At 45.8% G+C, this 19571-nt stretch overlaps 1 protein-coding gene across 3 annotated transcripts in view; it reads left to right on the top strand.

Annotated features, from left to right (window-relative positions):
* LOC146186902 (E3 ubiquitin-protein ligase MARCHF11-like) overlaps positions 1-17626 on the top strand; it is a 53312-nt gene extending 35686 nt beyond the window's left edge. For all 3 annotated transcript variants that reach the window (XM_084607491.1, XM_084607487.1, XM_084607489.1), the window contains 2 exons: positions 2306-2661; positions 16837-17626. In XM_084607491.1, the coding sequence (XP_084463617.1) occupies positions 2332-2661; positions 16837-16998 (492 nt within the window). In that variant the 5' untranslated portion in view covers positions 2306-2331 and the 3' untranslated portion in view covers positions 16999-17626. The remainder of the gene's footprint in view (positions 1-2305; positions 2662-16836) is intronic.
* Positions 17627-19571: the final 1945 nt, after the last annotated feature.

Below are 19571 nucleotides of genomic sequence, written 5' to 3'. Positions count from 1 at the left end.
TGTACGCGGTCTGCTTCACCTGCAATTCGTCGTCGTTGCAGGTGCGTTGTTGCAGCGTCCGTTCCACCGGCAGTTCGTCGTCGTTGCGGGTGCCTTGTTGCGTCATGTGTCCCACCGGCAATTCGTCGTCGTTGCGGGTGCGTGGTTGCGTCGTTTGTTCCACCGGCAATTCGTCGTCGTTGCGGGTGCGTGGTTGCGTCGTTTGTACCTCCACCAGATTTGTCACGGTGTTGGCGACAGGGGGTAGATTAACAGAGCCGGTACAGGTAGAATCACACGGTCCAAGGTTTAGATACGTCCTGCGATTCCGGAGCCGATTCACTTCAACGTCTTTCACTCTGAGCGCCCCCTGGCAATATATATCACAAAATAACAATTCATCACCATAGCGGCATGGTGGTGGTAATGATGCCAATTCAGGGAAACGAAAATAGCGGGTTCAGCACGGAAACAAATATAGCTACGCAAAATACAAAATGAAAGTAAGCATCACAACTTTATCGCGGTGGCATTACACATGAATCAATGCAATTGACATGCTCTATGAGTGATTCAACTAATTTGCAGTTTACAGAAGCCGAAGGTACTTCGTTCCAGCAAGAAATAGCTGATAGAAACAAAGAATATTTATGAGCATTTATATGGCTAACGGTTGATGAAGTGCTTTCTCATGGTTAGTTCTCGAAGAGTGACGAAATGGTTCCTGCAGTTGTGTTTCTCTCGATCTGTTCAAATTACCGCGATAAAGTGAGTGCAGACAGTTTAGTCTTGAGGTTGTCCTACGTTGTGCCAAGCTGTGAAGATTTGTTTTGTGAAGTAGGTTAGATACGCTGGAATGTCTGGAAAAGTTTGAGTATATAAAACGTACTCCTAAGTTTTGAATGCGTTCTAGTTTGCTATCAAATATTGCTGGCGTGGACTCCAAATAATGTCAGCATATTCTAAGGCTGGTCTCACGAGCGTTTTATATGCATTAAGGTATATGCATATAAAACAAACTCAGTGCGCGATGGTCGAGGATGCTATGAGAATGCTATGCAGTCTGGCACGGTGCATTCCGGAGAGTGCTCTACACACTCGCTCCATCCCTGCAACATTCTCAGGTTTTAAGTGGCACGTGACTCGTGTGCTATTATTATCAGCCAAATGCCGTCGACCCGTTCTCATCGCGTCGCATTTTATCTCATAGCGTGGATTCGCAGCGGAATGGCGGGTGCGTCCGTGAAGTAGGATTAACCGCGGCTTAGCGAACAAAAATTAAGCATTAGCGATTGCATCGTACGTTTGTGTTAGTTTTGAATTGCAGCCCTAAATATGAACTGCGAGTCACCACCATTATTCGGCCGTTAAAATAAAAGTGAAGCAGTATTAAGGAACAAATTCAATTAAATATTACTAAGAGCCAGCAGGTAAACGGATTGTACTGTTTGTGTATTAAAATGTCCAAAGCAGCATTCGAAGCAAGAAAATATGAAAGTAATTAAGGAGTTTATAGTTCATTAAACATCAAATCCAGTGAACATTATTGCATTCGTTCACGGAGGCGGTGAAGTGATTTTTTGCTTCTGTAGAGCTCTATATTTAGCCGCTTCAATGCCCGTAGCAAAAGGTTGCGAAGGAGGCTTATGGTATGACCAAAAGCATCTAGTCGATTTTATTTATTTATTTATGGCGCTGAGTTTGCCACACGGCGTAAAAGGTGGTGGTAGAGTCACAGGAATGCGTGGAGTGCAGCCATGTGCAAGAAGTCACATAAACTGCGTGCGTAAATGTTGTTTGTTATCCATAAGTGGAAATGAGAGTCATTACTCGGTGAAAGTCAAGCTTTTTGTAAAATGATCTTTCGTATATGTGAAGTTCCTGGGCATGTCCATATTAGATGCCGGACAGTGGTGTCGCAAGCGGGTTCTTCGCAGTGTGGGCATTTGTCGGGAACTGGAATAGTAGTACTTTGCCACTGGTGTCGAACGGCGGGCGTAAGGGTCACTGGGACTCTCAGCCGTCTCAGAGATACCTCCTCCCTTGTTAGATTGGGGGGAAGGGGGATCTAGTCGATTGCTAGCAGTTGTTTACTATATTGAAACAATACCTGCACGGAAACAACAGCGAGCTGATTAATGCCAGCCATAGCGTATGGCCGGCGCGCATGCCTGAAACTTGCAGTGTTCAGCGCGACCACCAAGCGGGCGAGCAGAATCGATTACTTACAGAACTGTTACTTTCAAGATCAGGATGCCTCCGTTTCACCGCCTCGCTGTATTCCCCACTGCCGTCTGCGCATTATTTTATATATGTGTTCCCGCAGGACCACGGGGCGCCCGGAAAGCGACAATGATGACAAGACGAGGCCTGGGCCAGCAGACGGAGGGCGCCTCTGTGCTAAGCACCGATGCGGCCTTGATGCGGTCGGAAGGTGCGGTCGAAGAGGGTTTGGCGTGTTCTGCGGCTGCAGAACACATTGCCCACAGCACGGGGGATGACTCTGACAACGAGAATGAGTCTGCCGTGTGCCGCACCTGCTTCGGCGGCTCCCAATATGGCGACCTGATATTGCCCTGTAACTGCCGCGGCACCATCGGGCTCATCCGCAAGGAGTGCCTTGAGGAGTGGCTGTCGCGCTGGAACACCGACAAATGCAGCATTTGCTCGTACCGGTTTCAGGTAAATAGTTGCATAAATCAGTCTATAATAGGCGTTCTCTCGGTGTTCTAATATTGCTGGGTCGCCTCTTGCGTCTACCAGACCTGAGCATGGTGAAGGAAATGGAGCGAATTCTGTTAAACTGACTGCCATTGTTCAAAAACAGTTTATCAGAGCGTTTGTGCCCCCGATGAAAAGGTCGATGTGGTATCTGCTCATCTAACTCCTGCAAGACGTGCGAGCCCCTAATCAATGCCCAATCTTGAGCCGTGCTAGCCAGGCGCGGGTCGTGAATGATCGGTTCAAGCTGGTAGACAGGCCACACTCGCGGCCACCACTGCAGAAGCCCTATTATACCTGAGGCTCCCTTGCGAGCTGCCGAAATAAATGTTTACAGCATCATTATCATATGGTCATCTCCGTAACTAATGCCGGGGCACCCTCGAAGCTCCGTCAGTATTGTCCGTATTGTCACGAAGCAGCTATCTTCTAGGGCCTCCTCCCGTTGAATAATAATTTAGCCTAGTGCTGTTGAAGAAAATTGCTCTTATATAAATAAAGTGTCATGACAGTTGACATTTGAATATAACCGGATTATTTCGTTTATATTTTTATACTTCAGAGTATAGTATCTCTAAATTTGAGCTCTTTATTGCGGAATAAATTTTGAAATTGAACATTATAGCTTCCTATAAACTAGCTTGCTGGTATGGCACCTGTGGACAGTTGAGGCACGTGGGCACATTATCCCATGTCACCTGCTTTTCCAAGTTTGCTGCATGGGGATGTTTCCAGTGTTTCTATGGACACCGTGGGTGGTGACCAATTGCAAAATATCACTTTGGCGAAATAAAGCTCATTTGGATATTTACTTTTCGTATCACAAGCCTTCAGCACAGTATGTGAGCTTATGCGCCTCTGAAAAATGGGCTTGTTCTGGGCTTCCGTTATGCGATTGTCGAGAAAGCCGACATTTATGGGATCATTCTTTAAAGTTTAAGCACACATTTGGAAACATATTATTCAATATGTGGCGGTTATAATCGCTATTTATCAGTGAAATGCTTCCGCAAACGAAAATAGCCCACGTTTTCGCACCGCCATTACCGCTCCAGACCGGCCACGGTAAAACCTCACGGGAATCGAAAGCTTCACTTTCTTTATTGTCTGTATTGTGTACCCTCTTGGGAGAACGGGGGCATTCCCATTTGTGTGGCCGAGCAACTCTCTCAATCCATAGCTTACAGACCGGCCTGATACATTACGTTATATACGGTTTCCCAGGACCAGGTTTGAGAATTTCAACTTTGGAGCCGTTTCGACATGAACTCCTTGCGTAGTGCCTAATGAGTGATATGCCGGGGGTGTCAGTACTCTCTGTAATCGATAAAGTGCTGTAATATCCCTTTACTTTGTCATGCATTCGTCGCTGCCTTGAATTCGCCACACGTGTTGAGCATCATGGCGCTTGGGACATACAGCACGAGGGGCGAATTAAAGGAGTATAGACACGTTCATTTTCTGTTCCGGTATTTTTGCTTTAATTGATCCACAGTGGTCTAAAACAGAGGGACTGCGACCCAAAACGCCCCAGCACAGATCAATTAATTTGTTATCAGTGCAGTAATCAGGGCCAGTTTCGGTTTCGATCTCTCCGGACACGAGCGCGCGATGACGTCAAGGATACGAGAACGCCACACGAGCGCTCCCTACTGGCAAGGTTGGTGATCGCGTAAACACAAAATCTGATGACGCATTCGGGTCGCGTTTTTCGTCTGCTTGCTGTCGCACGTGCACGAAAATATCGTCGTCGAGCAGCGCTTCAGCGTAGCATAATTAGTACTGCGACGTTGTTTTGCCCAGTAGCATGGATGTTACTAACATTGCCGGGCACTTTAATCCCGACCCGCTCGCCTGCGACTCATGCGACGAAGCAGGAATCAGCAGCAGCCACGAAAGCTTGGTGGGTTGACGCGCAGGAAATGTCAACTGGTAGGAATGTTGAACAAAGGAACCGTGAAGATGCTGCTTTATCACTCCGTTTGGCCAACGGTGTGAGCCAAGCTGTTCTAAAAAAATGTTTTAGTAATGATGCGATCAGCCACCGTAACCCGTAAGCTCTCCCAATGGCTCCCGTGCTCACGCCTGTTCACGCGCTGATTGGTCCCGACGCGGCAGGCCAGCGTGCCGCCGTCCAAGCATGTGGCGCCATTTGGTGAAGTCAAGGCAATCTGGGTGCGTAAAGCCGTGGCCGCCGCGATCGGCTCCAAAGTCATAGCTGCCTCCGCATCTGCTATCGGTAATCTAGCTATCGCAGATCGCTGTTCATTCGCTTACATAGCTATTTGTACAAAGGACTATCAGTCACGATTAAATTGCGAGGATTATTCGGCCAATACGGAGGTCCTGGTAGAAATATTCACAGTGATACAAGCGAACCTTTTTTTTTTCCGACAGCTGCTGCCCGGTGCGACGCACCTGAAGTCAGCTAGCTCCGCTGCTGAAGGCTTCGCGCAAGGCAAGAAATTATTTTACGAGATGAACTTGCCAGTAAAGCGGCGCTAAACTCCGACGTTTTTTAAAGCGTTAGCTCGTTCCAAAGCGCCTTTCGCTGGCGCTTCGATGTGAAACCAGCTAGGGCTAGTGACGTCTAGGGTAGGCGGGGAGCGGCGCAGTATGTTCCCGGCGCGCCATCGACAGGCACCGTTGCCGTAAGCCCTGCACTTGTGCAGGCATGCTGGTGGGGCCTGAGTTTAGCAGGCAGTCTCCATACGTACACCGGTGAGGTAATTGTAACATGCACCAACGAAGAAGCCATCGAGTAAAGCGAGCAGAAGCGGAGTTCTTTCTCAGGGCACGGCCGGAAGCGGCGGCGGCGCTGTTCGAGTCCGGCCATGTGTCGTCACCGCTTTTTGCTTTGCCGACTCCACGTCAGAGTTGTTTGATGACGTCATGTTGTTTACCTCTGTACACGTTTTCGTCACAGAGATGTCGATGCCAATGGGTTTTGAAAAACGGAGTACTTGCCTGGCTTGTTTATAAAATCAAATTAAAATATCTTCGCGGAAACGTGCGAGGTTGGGATTGCTTGGGGAGCATCTCTGTATAACCAGGAGAGCAATCGTATTCCTTGCGACGCTTCAAAAAATGGTGTCTATACTCCTTTAAAACTGCGCCCCACTTACCGTGCCTGTTTACATAGCTTGTGTATTCAAATGGCTGAATGGCTGTATACTGCTCGTTTTCGCGCCATAAAGCGCAAGCTATAGGCTCTCATTATCGAACATATTATATTCTGTTTAGTGCCATATGTCGCTTTATTGGTTTATACATTATAATGTAATTCTAAGAAGCGCCAAGAATGCAATCCCTGGTATGGGAATAGTCGGGGTATGTTTACTACGCGATCAACTTGCTTCCCGATAACGACATCTGCTTTTGACGTTTGAGCAATAGGCAATATTTAACCTGTTGATCGGGAAGCAAGCTCGGTGACATTACGACAAAATAGAACAGCTAAATATGTTATCGACAAGCGGCGCTGACAGCTGCCAACTGCCTTCAGTATTGTCCAGCCGACAGGGTCAGGTCGGCGATTTCTGCTAAATATTCACGCGTGCTGCGTTGTAGCGCCGTAGATTTGAGGTCACTATTGCCAGAACTACACTCTATGGTCACAAGCAAGCGCACCGCTTAACATTGCGAATGCACTCTTCTCTGACGGCGAAATTGGAGGTCTGCATCTTACGTTTTCGCAATGAGTCAACTCTTTGCATCTTAACTGAACGGGCCAGCGGGGAGGGCCCGACTGAACTTCACTGCAAAGCTAATCGCTGGCGAGTGTCAAAGTGTGTACATAAAATGTGGATGCACTTGCTTCGCTTTAGAATGCAAGCTGTTCTGCTCCAGCGGCACAAACTGGGAAATCCATAGCATATCCCACGCGGTGACCATTAAGCCAGCAATAGGTCACATCGCACTTGGCCTTTCTCATAAGCCACGTGTGTTGCATGTATACGCCACTTGCAAACGACGGCCACGCCACTAGTGGCGATATCCAGGAGCGGAGCTGGCCACGTCGTCTGCTAGCCGTATGTTTCTATGCAGTCCCCGCGTCATGAATTCGTTTTCCCGCAGCACTTGTATCGTGGTATCAACAGCATCCGCTTTCAATGCACTGTGACACAAACTATGGGCCATCTCCAGCGGTAGTTTTCGCTTTGGTAAATATTCGAAAACTATAAAAAATGCACTGGATATTGTATTTACTCCTCCCAACTCCTCAAGCAATATAACCTAGAGCGTAGTTTTCGATTTGAGTTCGCGTTAATAAATCGCGCGTCATTCCTGTCTCCCATATATTTCGATATGAAAGCATTTCAGATAATACCGGCGCATACTCGTGAATTTTCTGAACATCGCCATTATTCGCGTTTAGGTACAGAGGAAAATAATATATTTTTGGTACTGAGTAAACCTTTATTAGTTCATTAACTTAGTGCGGTACTGCACATTTTTATATGGTGCTTGATTTTTGAAGTTATTTACAGGTCTTGAGGGCAAAGTAAAGACGAATATTGTGAGCCTCAGGTACAAAATTTATTGAAGCAAACACGGTGCTCCAAGCCCACGTTACATGCATTTATTGGCCTAAAAGCGGTGCTTGCTAACAGCAGCACCTCTGAATATTTTGTATATTTATCTAAGCGCATAAGCTTTACGAAGCGAAGATTTTAAACGCTCGCTTTGCCGCGTTTCACAAATTTCCGTCTGTATACGCTATAAAACGTGTCATCGCCGAAGTCCAATCCACCGTTACGGCTAAGCCCATTTTGCCCATTTTATTTCTCCTCTCGAACAACTAAGTAAACAAAAAAAGGAGAGAGAGCGCGTACCCGCAAAGCTTTACCGCCTTTGATGCCATTTAAAAATGAATAAAAGGCAGGAAAGGTTCACGGATAAGAAGGTTTTCTAAAACAGTGAAATATTAGTAATAATAATAATAACAAAAAGAAAAAGAAGACAAGGTCCGAGTAGCAAGATTGTCTATGTTGACCTAAAAAAAGCCTTCAAAAGGTAGAAAAAAATACCCTTTTCAAAGAATTATGCATGGTGCCCATGCGGACCTGGCTTCAGTGACGGATGCTCTAAACATCGGGGAGCTTATTTAGCATGGCCTATTATATCACAATGTGATTACGTTGTCGGGCCCCGTTCGCATCACGTATTCAGTAAGTGTACCTTTATTCAGCTTGAACCTGTGAGCATTCTTTCCTCTCATTTACATTCTTTCAGTTACAGCACTTCTTTGTCAAATTTGGCGTTAATCTGAACATTTCAACGGGCTCCTGAATTTCATATCGAGTTTTTTCGTCACAGCGAATGACGATGACGCCATTTTTCTGCGATACGCGACTGTTAACGACATCGCATTAAACTCGTGTGAATTCGGCCGATGAAGCGATATGCCTATAAGAAAGCGGTGTTGGCATGGTGCAACGACGGGTGGCGCAGAATGTCTCATACATTCAATCGAGGCGCTTCGCTATGAATACAAATTAAAGCGCTTGCAAAGCAAAGAAAGGGTAAATGAAACAGAAAAAAAGTGCGATTATTCTGTTAAAGTAATTGATCAGTCGATACAACATACCAACAGAAAATTAGGGATCTAAAGTGTAGCTGGTCATTTAGCACTTATATGTAGTAGGCAGCTGGCGCATGTACACACTAGTTTCTCCCGGTTGGCTGCAACATCATCAATGTTTTCGCATCTACACAAAGGCAAAGCTTAACTTTATGCTTCAGGCCACCATAAAAAAAATCGCCAGCAGCATAACAAAATGTGGAGCGAAAGCATTAGCTACGAGTGACCGAGCGGCCTTCTTATTCTTCTTGTTCTTCCTCTTCTTCTTCCTCTTCTTGCTCTTGTTCTCGTTCTTTCTCTTCTTCTTCGTCATCTTCCTGCTCTTCTTCTTCTTCCTCTTCTTCTTCGTCGTTTTCTTGCTCTTGTTCCTAATCTTCTTCTCGTAGCTATACACCTCTTCACTAGGTAGCTGCGGCCACCCGACGTCTTGAAAACCTGCCGCATTGTAGCTTTCGCTACAAAAAATAACCCCGCGAACATCGCTAGTCCTCGCAGCGATGCATTAGCAGCCACGACTCGTACCTCGGAAAGGCTTTTGAAAACAACCGCTAGGCGGCTGGCGTATATTTCACTGATACTACCGTAGGGTTGAGTAGAAGTACATAAAAGTAATTAAGCAATAGGTACTTATAATTCAGCTTATTGATCTATGTATTTTAACGTGTATAGCCATTTTACGAGAGCAAGTATAATGGCTACAATCTGATAATCATTAACTGATAATTAATTAGTCAAATCACTATGCAATTTAAAATACATAGTGCAAGATATTCTTGTATAACTACTGGTGAAACAGGTATAATCTGATAGTTTTATTAATAATTGGCGTTATTATTTATTTGTACATTTTGTAATGCAAACATGCATGGGATAGGTACTGAAGGGCGCAATATAGCTAAACAATTGCTGAGCCATTGACAAAACATGCGAAATAGAGCTGCTCGATGAACTAGATTTGACCACATTGAACTCTTTTAGCCAATTACTTAAACAACTATTTACGGATGCCACAGCAACAACCTGAAGTTTTCACCAGAACTCATCAGCTTCTAGGCTCAAAAGTTCACCTTGTGCGCCATATTTGTACGGAGTCAAACAGCTTCATAATCTTTTTGAATAAAGCTATATTGAATCTTCTAACAGCATTACAAGAATGAACTTGACCGCCTGCATCCATTAACAAATTTTGATGCATGCCGTTATAAAGCTGCTACGCTCTTACAAAGTAAGAATAAAAGGGAAAAACCAAATAAACTCTCATAGGACCTTGTGCACCATGATTGTAGGCATAAATAAATACTTGAATATAGCACACAGCCTACAGTTTGCAAGGTTGCGCCACGAGCATAGTATGAACACCCATGAGTGGTCTTGTTTGTGCCTTAGTTTTTTAGGTGAAAGTGCTGCGAATTGCGCCATTATGTGCCAATCTGACGTGTTGCGCCAAGATGTGCGAAAAATGCAATTTACGTGATAATGGTCCATCAAAGCTATACAACGCAATATTTAGCCTGGTATTATTGTCGGTTCGGCGACAGTAGGCGCCCACTACAAAAGGAGGCAGCCGCATCCACATCAAAGACAGTTTGAATCACTCCTAGGGTTATTTCTAAGGCTATTATCGCTGTGGCTCTCACAAAACGCTGGCGGCACCAGCCTTTCTGAAATGAAATTAATAGCAGCTAATCGATTCCACTAATGTTTTTAGTAGATTTCATTTGTCCATTTTTCTTTCGCCAACTCGAGCAAGTCTTTAGAACCGTTGCGCTCCTAAATAATTCTAGGCAATGGGATGCAATAGGAATTTCATGGGTGTTTTTGGACTAAAGAAAAGCCTTTATTTCGACCCCCGTTAATTGGACTAATCCTTCAACCTTCCCGACGACCGCGTGCACAAGCAAAACGCTTGCGAATCCAAAAAAAAAAAAAAAAGAGCTGTCGTTTTTGTTTGGATGTTATCTCAAATGCAGACAGCTGTCATGCAGGTGTTCGTTAGATAAAATTACTGTAATGCAAAGTGCTTTCCGTAATTTTTTTCCAGCTCATATGAGAATTCGAACTTTACATTAAGAACAATTTTTTAGCTTTAGTGGAGGCCAAATTGCATGCAGTATTTTCGCGAATCTAAGCACCACCTAATTAAGCACTCCTCCCCCCCCCCTCCCCCCCACCTCCTCGCCGGCCTCGCAAAAAAAGTTGAATAAAAATATTTGCATGTGAATCTATGCAGGCCCTTCTTTTAATGTATGGCATGTATCAATGTTCGCCAAGCAGGTTGTCGTAAATACAGAGCTGTCAGAGTCGCTAGGTGGCACGGCTTCCGCGGCGTGATTAAAGGTACTCTAGGCGTGATCTGCGGCATCATGTGTTACTGTGTTCCGACACCACATGACAGACGGTGGCACAGAACCTAAAAAACAGCCAAAAGCAACACCGATAACTCTATGAGGGCGTTGTTGCGTGGGTCTGGTACCGGCAATTCTCAACAGATTTCAAGCGCATCGCGGGTGCGTGTTCTTTGGTTTGGTTTCAATTGTTTATGTGCGGCAACTAGGCCGGAACGGGATTTTAGATGATTGCCTACAGCTTGAAGTTTGCTCCAACTGAAATCACGTTTGCTGAAAATGTCTGCCACGTTTCTAGTCAAATACATTTTTCTTTCTTGAGCCCGTGTAGTCGAGATATCCGCGCGAAAAAAAAGGGGGCGGTAAGACTTCACTTAGTTTAGATGTTTTTGATTCTAAACACCTGTCCCCCACAACCTTCCGCATAGCGTTCGTGAAAAAAAAGCTGTTTCTTAAAATCGAGTAAATACGGAAGAACTTACTGTAGCTGTGTACAGAAAAATGAGCTTAGTACCATATAAGGCTCCACCATGCTCCAAATTGCTCCCAAATTGAACTTTTGCTGTTATAAAGCTGCGCCCAATTAAGACTTCTGCCGCTCCTGTGTTTGCTCCAAAAAGCTAGAGCCTGCTTCCACAGATCCAAAGTAGTCTGTATAGGAAATCGTCATCATCAGTAGTATCCTGACTACACCCACTGCAGGCCAAAGGACTCTCCGATACTCCTGCAATCAACCCGGTCCTGTGCTAGCTGCATCCTCTTCACCCTGCGAACTCCTTAATCTCATCCGCCCATCTAACTTTCTGCCTACCCCTGATACCCTTTCTTTCCCTTGGAATACAATTCGTTACCCTAAGCGACCATCTGTTGTCCTCTCTAAGCAGTACAGGCCCTGCCCATGCCCATTTTGTTTTTTTATTTCCGTTAGTATGACATTAACTCGAGTTATTTTTCTGATCCCCTCTGCGCACTTCCTATCTCTTAACGTTACACCTATCATTTTTGGTTCCATAGCTCTCTGCGTAGTCCTCAACTGAAGTAAAACCCTTTTCCTTAACCTCCACGTTTCAGCTCCATAGGTGAGTACAGCTAAGATACAACTGTTGTATACTTTCCTCTTTAGCGATACCGGTAAGCTGCTAGTCATAATCTGCGAATATTTGACAAATCCGCTTCACCCCATTCTTATTCTTCTAATTATTTCCCTTTCATTTAGCGATACCGATAAGTTGCTAGTCATAATCTGCTAATATTTGGCAAATCCGCTCCACCCCATTCTTATTCTCCTAGTTATTTCCCTTTCATGGTGTGAATCTGCGGTTATTACCTGTCTTAAATAGATATACTCGCCTACCTCCAGTGATTCATTACCTATTGTAAACTGCTATTCCTTCCCGAGGCTGTTGAGCATTACCTTAGTTTCTTGCATATTAATTTTCAAGCCTGCCTTTCTGCTATGCCTGTCTAGGTATTCATTCTTCGCAGTTATTTAGAAGGCAATGTTATCAGCGAATCACATATTACTTAGGTATTCTCCATCGACGGTATTCTCCATCGACCCTTATCCCTAACTATTCCTATTCGAAGTCTCTGAATTCTTTCTCTAAGCTAGCTGGGAATAATACCGGGAAGATCGTGTTCCTTTGTCTAACATCTTTCTTTATAAAAATTTAGTTACTTTTTTTATGCAGAACTGTGGTTGCTTTGTTGCCACTACTGATAGCGTCGGTAATTTCACCTACGGCTCTTCTACACCTTGATTTCACATGACTGCATGACTGCCGAGGTTTTTACTGAGTCGATTTTTTTTTCGTAATCAATGAATGTTATGTTAAGGAGTGGTTATATTGGCTGGTTATGACCTGGTTGGCGGTATGGATATGATTCAGGCGAGTACTCATTTCGAAAACATACTTGATCCATAGGAGGTATCAGTGGTCAAGCGAAAAGGTGTTAGGAACCCGCAGGATTGAAACTGCCAGATTTCCAGACATCATTTTAACAGCTCAGATTAGAATATTCGAAATCGTATTTTTATTGCGAAAGAAATACTGCTCTCGGTTTCAAGCCCTCAGCGTAGCGCGGAGGTAGCCACGTACGTCTTACCCACCTGACGCTGTGGCGTTGCACCCCGCGTGACACTAGGGTGAGAGTTAGGCTACCAGCTCAAGCGGTCAGCGTATCGCGGCGGTTAGCACGTCTTATTAACTTGGAGCTGTGACGTCACACCACACGTGACACACAAGCGAGAGATGGGCTCCCAACTCAAGCGGTCAGCGTGTCGCGGTCGGAGCCGGGGCTCAGTTGGCAGGAGCTGCCAACTTGGGTCTCTCGTTTCACATGGGACGGTTATGTCAGAATCAGCCTGCTAGGACCCTGGCATTTACGTTACCCCTATAGGCCACTAAGGCACGTTCATACGGCTTCGTTAAAGCGGGGCTTTATATGTGGACTGAGGAAGAAAAAAAAGAGAACACTCGGTCACCCGCAGCTAATGCTTTCTCTCAATATTTGGTTCAGCAGCGTTGAACCCTTGCAATTTATACTCAATCATCGACATTGATTTCAGTCTGCGTAATTATGTGGGTAAACATTTAGCCGAATTTGATGTAACTGACTGGTGGTAATGAGTGCTTCCCATAGGTAGAGCTCCTCAAGAGCTCACCTTTTTCGCATTTGTGAGTGATAGCGAGGGCTGACGGAATGTAATAAGAGTGAATTCTTCCACACTAAAAGCTTTAGCAACAGCGCCCTCCCTTGTCTTGTCTTTGTCCAGGCACTTTTTTTTTGCGCTGCTTTTTATGAAAAGGTGTCGTTTTTTTTTTTTTTTATCCCGGACCCACGCGAGCTACGACAGCCATCTCTGAGAAAGAGGTTGATGGTTTTGCATTTGATTCCTCTAATATGTGTGTGTTCTTGGGGCATATCATGACACATTTGGCATCGCGGCTACGTAGTGCACCTAGTGAAGTGAAAGGGGAAGGTGTCTATGCAGCGTGGAACGCTCAACTGGAGCCTGGGCTTAATTAGCCGGCATCCACCTTCTTTACTTTGCGACGGAACGCTGGACCTGAGGTAAAAGTGAGCTCCATATACGGGAAAACTCACGCGAACGCGACGGTGACAACAGCGACACCGTCGGGTGAAGAGCTTTGCTTGTATACAAGTGTCAATTGCTACATCGTTCGGATGATTTCGATCTGCTCAAAAAGAAAATTTCGCTGATCGCTCAGAAGTGCTCTTGCGATAGGCCAATCAGACTTTCTCTGGCCATTTCCAGTTTGTGACGTAGATCGATACTCCCCTGATTTCTGTCTTCGCCTTAGTAAGCGCATTGTGGCCGCTACTCCTACAACATTGCTGTAGAGAATTCGCATTAGCTGTGAGGCAGTCGCAGTATTGAAATAAAAGAAAACGCCAACGGCGATCTCAAGATTTGGCGACGTACTGCGGCGGTATGTGTTTTGAAGCGGTACAGTTGCTCGATTTCCCTCTGTCGCTGAGCTCTATTTGTGGGTGCAAAATCACTCTAGGTGCATATTCTCACGTCCATAGTATGCTATCTCAAAACCAGACCAAGGAACAGGTAAAGGGCGCGTTAATAACGCGGGAGAGTTCTGGCACGGTACGGTAGTGCACTTCCGCCGTGAACCAATGATTTCTTTCTCCTTCAGAAGAGTGCCGGAACGTTGGTCTTCGCTGTACATAGCTATACACATTCAGGAAAATATTTCGTTTGCCCTGTGCAAGAAGCAGCCCTATACACCTTTAAAATATAGGTCAAAAATTAGGTCATGGCCATTTTATGAATACGTGGAGTGATGCAGATATCGAAACCGCTATGCATGCACTGTCGCTCCGTTTATACGGGACGTTTGCATATATAAAGCGAGCGACGGCCGTCTTCGCCTCGTCGCATAGTTTGTTTTTCGCGCATGTGGAGCACACACTTTATATGGAATGATGTCAGGGCCGAACATTTGCTTCCATATTGTTCCACGTTGTTTTAACTGTTTTCGTCTCATCGCGATGAGCTAGCGTTTGAACCGCGCGGCCAAAAGCGGCAGACATCCTGTCCTTCGTTGATCGGCAAGCAGCTACAGCCGCCACCGACTGTACGTTTCTTTGCGGGCTCAAGTCAGCTCAATAAAATGTCGCTTTCGGAAGTTTTTTGCTCGGTTCTTGACTCTGCTGCCAGTATCTAAAAAGGCGCTTAATTTTGTTTTGCGTATGTGAGTGTTCCGATCAGAGCTTTGGCTAAGTGGAGGAAAATAATTTATATTGTAATGGTAATGACAGCGGTGCAGTGTTCTAATTCATAACTCAGCATTTCGAAATTCATAAGGGCGCGTTCTTCGTCTGCACCGGGGTAGTTAGCGGTGCAACATGTTAGCATATTCATTCTGCGAATAGTGGAAAAATGATGGCAAAATAGTAGGGATATACCCGACGGAATGACACTAATGTTCTGAAAAGATGAACATGACACACTGCACGATTATTGATTGCATCACGAGTAAATGTGGATGTACTGCGGTAGCACCCTGTGCAACATTTTTGGGTGTTCGCCGGTGGAAGTCTCAGACGCTTAGCCATGCACAACACCTACCATTAAAATTCCAATCCAACTATTGCTTACCATGCAGCAGGAAATACAGGACATATCGTCAAACGTGGGGGAAGGTCGGGCGAACAACCTAAGCGCGTGAATGCAGTCCAGGTCCGCTAACAGGTTTACAGCGCACCGCTTAACGTCATGAGTTGTACGTTAATAAGCACACCAGTTATTTCGGTAATGTTTCAGTGTCCCAATCAACGCGTCAGAAAGTTACACCCACCTATACCAGCGTGCGTAGAGGAGCCAGGTTTGGCTCTGCCGGCAGCGCTGTCCGCTGCAGATCCGCACATGTAAGCTGCTTGCCGTTTAAATGCAAGCAGATTACATGTGCTGATCTGCAGCGAACAGATTACTTCCGATTCAATTTCACGTAAAGTAATAAAAGTGTGAAATAGTAACACGGGCATGAAAATAAGAGTTGTGGGTGCAGCTGTACCATACGCCGCAGCGGCGGCGCACAGTTCACGACCCCTGGATCGGTGGTGCGCCAATAGCGGCCGCTTTTATTTAAGTACCAAACTTAAGCGGGAGTTTCATAACCATTAAAAGTATTGAATGACTCCGACGGTAGTGAGTTTGGATTCACAACCTGCTAAAGGTGCTAAAAAGACAAGCAAACAGGGCTACAACTTGCATTTCAGCCCAGTGTGACAGAAGCCTGTAGCAGCGTCGCATATAATGGTGGCGGCCCATTTCTCACTCAACTGGCGTAACCACTACTACAATAGTTTCTCAACGATAAGTCTATGAGCACGTGTTTCGCGTATGGCATAAAAGTACAAGACAAAATCTTCATATCCGCAGATCCTACTCCGGGACGCTTCCACTTTCCTAATATCTGTAGCGAAATACACTCTCCGTCTTTTTTTTGTGGGAGTTATAACCATTGGATGCGAAACTGAAATCACAATTTACGAACGCATCCAAAGAATAATTGTCACCCAAATATTTCCATGGTCCGAGAGCATACTTGTGACGCGTCAAAAGAATATTTTATGTCAACCATCTGCAGACGCAGAAGTATTTACATAAAAAAACGGTGTCTAATGTTTTTATCCGCATTCCTCGCTATATTAAACTGGGCTGCGATGCTTCAGAACACATGGTTACATCTACAGCCCAGCCATAATAATACGGAGGATGCTAGGATGACAATAACTTTCCTCGGGCTTTAATTAAAGAAATATCAGCAAATAGTTTCTAAATGCTTTAGCACATTCCGCAGGTACGCTCGCGTATGGACACAAGTGACCATCGCATCTTCTCTACGGAACTCGCGGAAAATTTTCAAACGTTACAAGAATGCTCCGAAATTGTTTTTGCGCTCCTGTATAGCCATGCAGAAATGTTTGTTGGATGCGGATTTGCGAACAAAATATTTTGAGTAGTAGGAAAAAGGATATCGATAAAACTATGTACTTAACGAAGCGAAAGACACGGCTGTAGAAAAATACCGCTTGGCTCAATAGGGAGGCGACGCATGTTTTTTTTTCCCCACGAATTTGTGTCCTGAGAATTTTATGTAATGTAGTAAAATGCATTACATCTGTTTTAGTCCAAAGCTACCACCGCGACCATTCTCTGTGCAGGTTGAATGGGCGCCCATAGAGGTCTTCGAGCGGATCCGCGATCCCATCGGGCTCGACATCTGCCTGTGCATCATGGAGACGACCTACATGCTTCTCGTTTGGGCCGTGGTGCTGTTGGTCGCGATATGCCTGTCGTTGGTAGTGATGTTTGTAAAATATTGATCACGCTGATCTGCTTCGCTTACTGTGTCACCTTCGTATAAAAAGGCCACTATTGTTTCGACGACATGAACAAAAATGTCCGTTTCCATTATGAGGCGCTAGCCATGCGGCGCCGCTACGTCAGCTTAGTACTGCTCAACAGCTTGCCCCTTTTCAGAGCGTCGGCAGATGGGAAGAGTCTACTTCCTGGGCTACCCTCGCCCCCTTGAGAGCATGTTGACTTGGTGCCGCCACCTGTTATCTGTTCGACTGCCGTCGACAGTAGTCAGACGACAAAGACCAAGGTGACGAGGAAGGACTCACAATCTACCTGATTGAAATGCACCCTGGGGTGTAAGTGCGTCTGACTGCACGAGCAAGGCAGTGCTGATGATTCCAATAAACGACAGTGGACGGAGAAACTGCATCGGCCAAGCAATGTTCACTCTTGCGCTTCGAATCTGTTTTCGTATAGCCGTCGCGGTTCTTGCCTTGCAGCTGAAAGGTGGAGGTCTAAGCCTCGCAGTGATTTCTTGCATAACAGTTTCGTGAAAAACGCCTGCGAATAAAACGCAGCGAGAAATCGGTGTCCCTTTCTTTTGTCATATGATCGAAGTAGCAATGACGCTGCGCGCGCGCGCACACACACACTCACACACACGCGCGCACCCACCCAATGGGCCTTAAAAAGTTGGGCAACTCAACCGCGGGGAAATGTTTACTGAACAAATATCTCTCACCCGTCTGTTCTGCTTCAGCCATTTGAAGGATATAACAATATCATCCCCAGATATAAATCGGTGAGAAATACGGCCACCGTGTCAGTGCTTGCTGTTGCCCGTAATAGGCGTTATAGTAGTATTTGAAGTGAAAACACTTCTATGGCGCAGTACGGCCTCCCCGAGTCCCTCACAGGAGAAAAATCAGTCCTTTTTGAATCATCAGCCTGACTATACCTACTGCAGGGCGAATGCCTCTCCCATATTTCTCCACCTTAACCCGGTTCTGTGCTAGCTGCCTCCACTTGACCCCTGCGAACTTCTTAAACTCATCCGCCCACCTAACTTTCTGCCGCCCCCTGCTACGCTTTCCTTTCCTTGGAATCCAGTTTGTTACCCTAAGCGACCATCGGTTATCCTCTCTTCGCACTACATGTCCTGCTCATGCCCATTTCTTCTTAATTTCCACTAGAATGTCGGTAACTTGAGTTATTTCTCTGATCCACTCTGCACGCTTCCTATCTCTTAATGGTATACTCCTACCATTTTTCGTCCCATAGCCCTCTGGGTTGTCCTCAACTTCAGTAGAACCCTCTTGGTTAGCCTCCACGTTTCAGCCCCATAGGTGAGTACAGGTAAGATGCAACTGATATATACTTTCCTCTTTACGATACCGGTAAGCTGCTAGTCATAATCTGTGAGTGCTTGCCTTTTTGAATGGCACAGTATTATGGGTGCCGTCTTGCAGAAAAGCCTGCGTCGACGCTGTGGTTAGTGAAAATCAGCAGAAAGCAAAGGTACAAAAAGCTTTGCATAGCGAAGGAATCGATTTTGGCACATCCCGTTTGCGAAACCACTCAGTCAATTACTCTTTTTTTTACATACATGGTATTTAATATATGCGTAGAATCATTATATATATATAATATATATATATATATATATATATATATATTGTAGGGGGTGTGTTTATTTGGTGAACCCAGATGATTCCAGCCGCTCAGGGAAGACTCTCAGCGAAGCGTCAGGCGTGGCGAAAGAGCAAAGCAGCGAACAACTTCTTCGTCCTTGAGAGCGGCAGCACGCGACGCATGTCAGTGGTTATATCGATGAAGATTACCACACTACAGTTTCCCCCCGGGCAGAGAAGGAGCCATCCTGGCGACTCATGGTGCCGAAAGGACAGACGGATCGTAGTAGGGCTTGATTCGGTCCACATGAACTATTTCGCGTCCACGGCGACGCAAGTCCGCAGATGGCGTAACGGGCTCAACTACGTAGTTCACAGGAGATGTTTTTTGAAGGACTCGGTATGGACCGTGATACCGAGCAAGAAGCTTCTTTGACAGGCCGGCGGTTGTGGCAGGAACCCAGAGCCACACCAGGGAGTTGGGCGCATATGAAGGCGCCTCACCAGTGTCACGATGGTGTTTTTGTTGCCACTGATTTTCCTTTGTAAGCGAACGAGCGAGCTGACGGCATTCTTCTGCGTACTGGGCGGCGTCCGAGAGTGGCGTCGATTCAGAAACATCAGGGCGGTAGGGAAAAAGCGCGTCCATTGTGCAGGTTGGCTCGCGCCCGTAAAGAAGAAAAAAGGGAGAGAATCCAGTGGTGGTCTGTATCGCAGTGTTGTACGCGTAGGTTACGAAGGGAAGAACGTGGTCCCAGTTGGAATGAGCGTCGTTGACGTACATGGCCAGCATGTCACTGAGAGTACGGTTGAAGCGTTCTGTCAGGCCATTCGTCTGAGGGTGGTAAGAAGTAGCGGTGCGATGAATGATGCGACATTCTTTCAGTAGGGCCTCGAGAGCGTCGCACAAGAAAACGCGTCCGCGGTCACTGAGCAGTTCCTTCGGAGTCCCGTGGCGAAGAATC

This window comes from Amblyomma maculatum, chromosome 6 (genome assembly GCF_055883805.1).
Source record: "Amblyomma maculatum isolate TAMU_Amacu chromosome 6, ASM5588380v1, whole genome shotgun sequence".
In the NCBI taxonomy this organism is placed as follows: Eukaryota; Metazoa; Arthropoda; class Arachnida; order Ixodida; family Ixodidae; genus Amblyomma; species Amblyomma maculatum.
The sequence above is the reverse complement of the archived record's forward strand: the minus strand, read 5'-3'. Positions and strand labels throughout refer to the sequence as shown.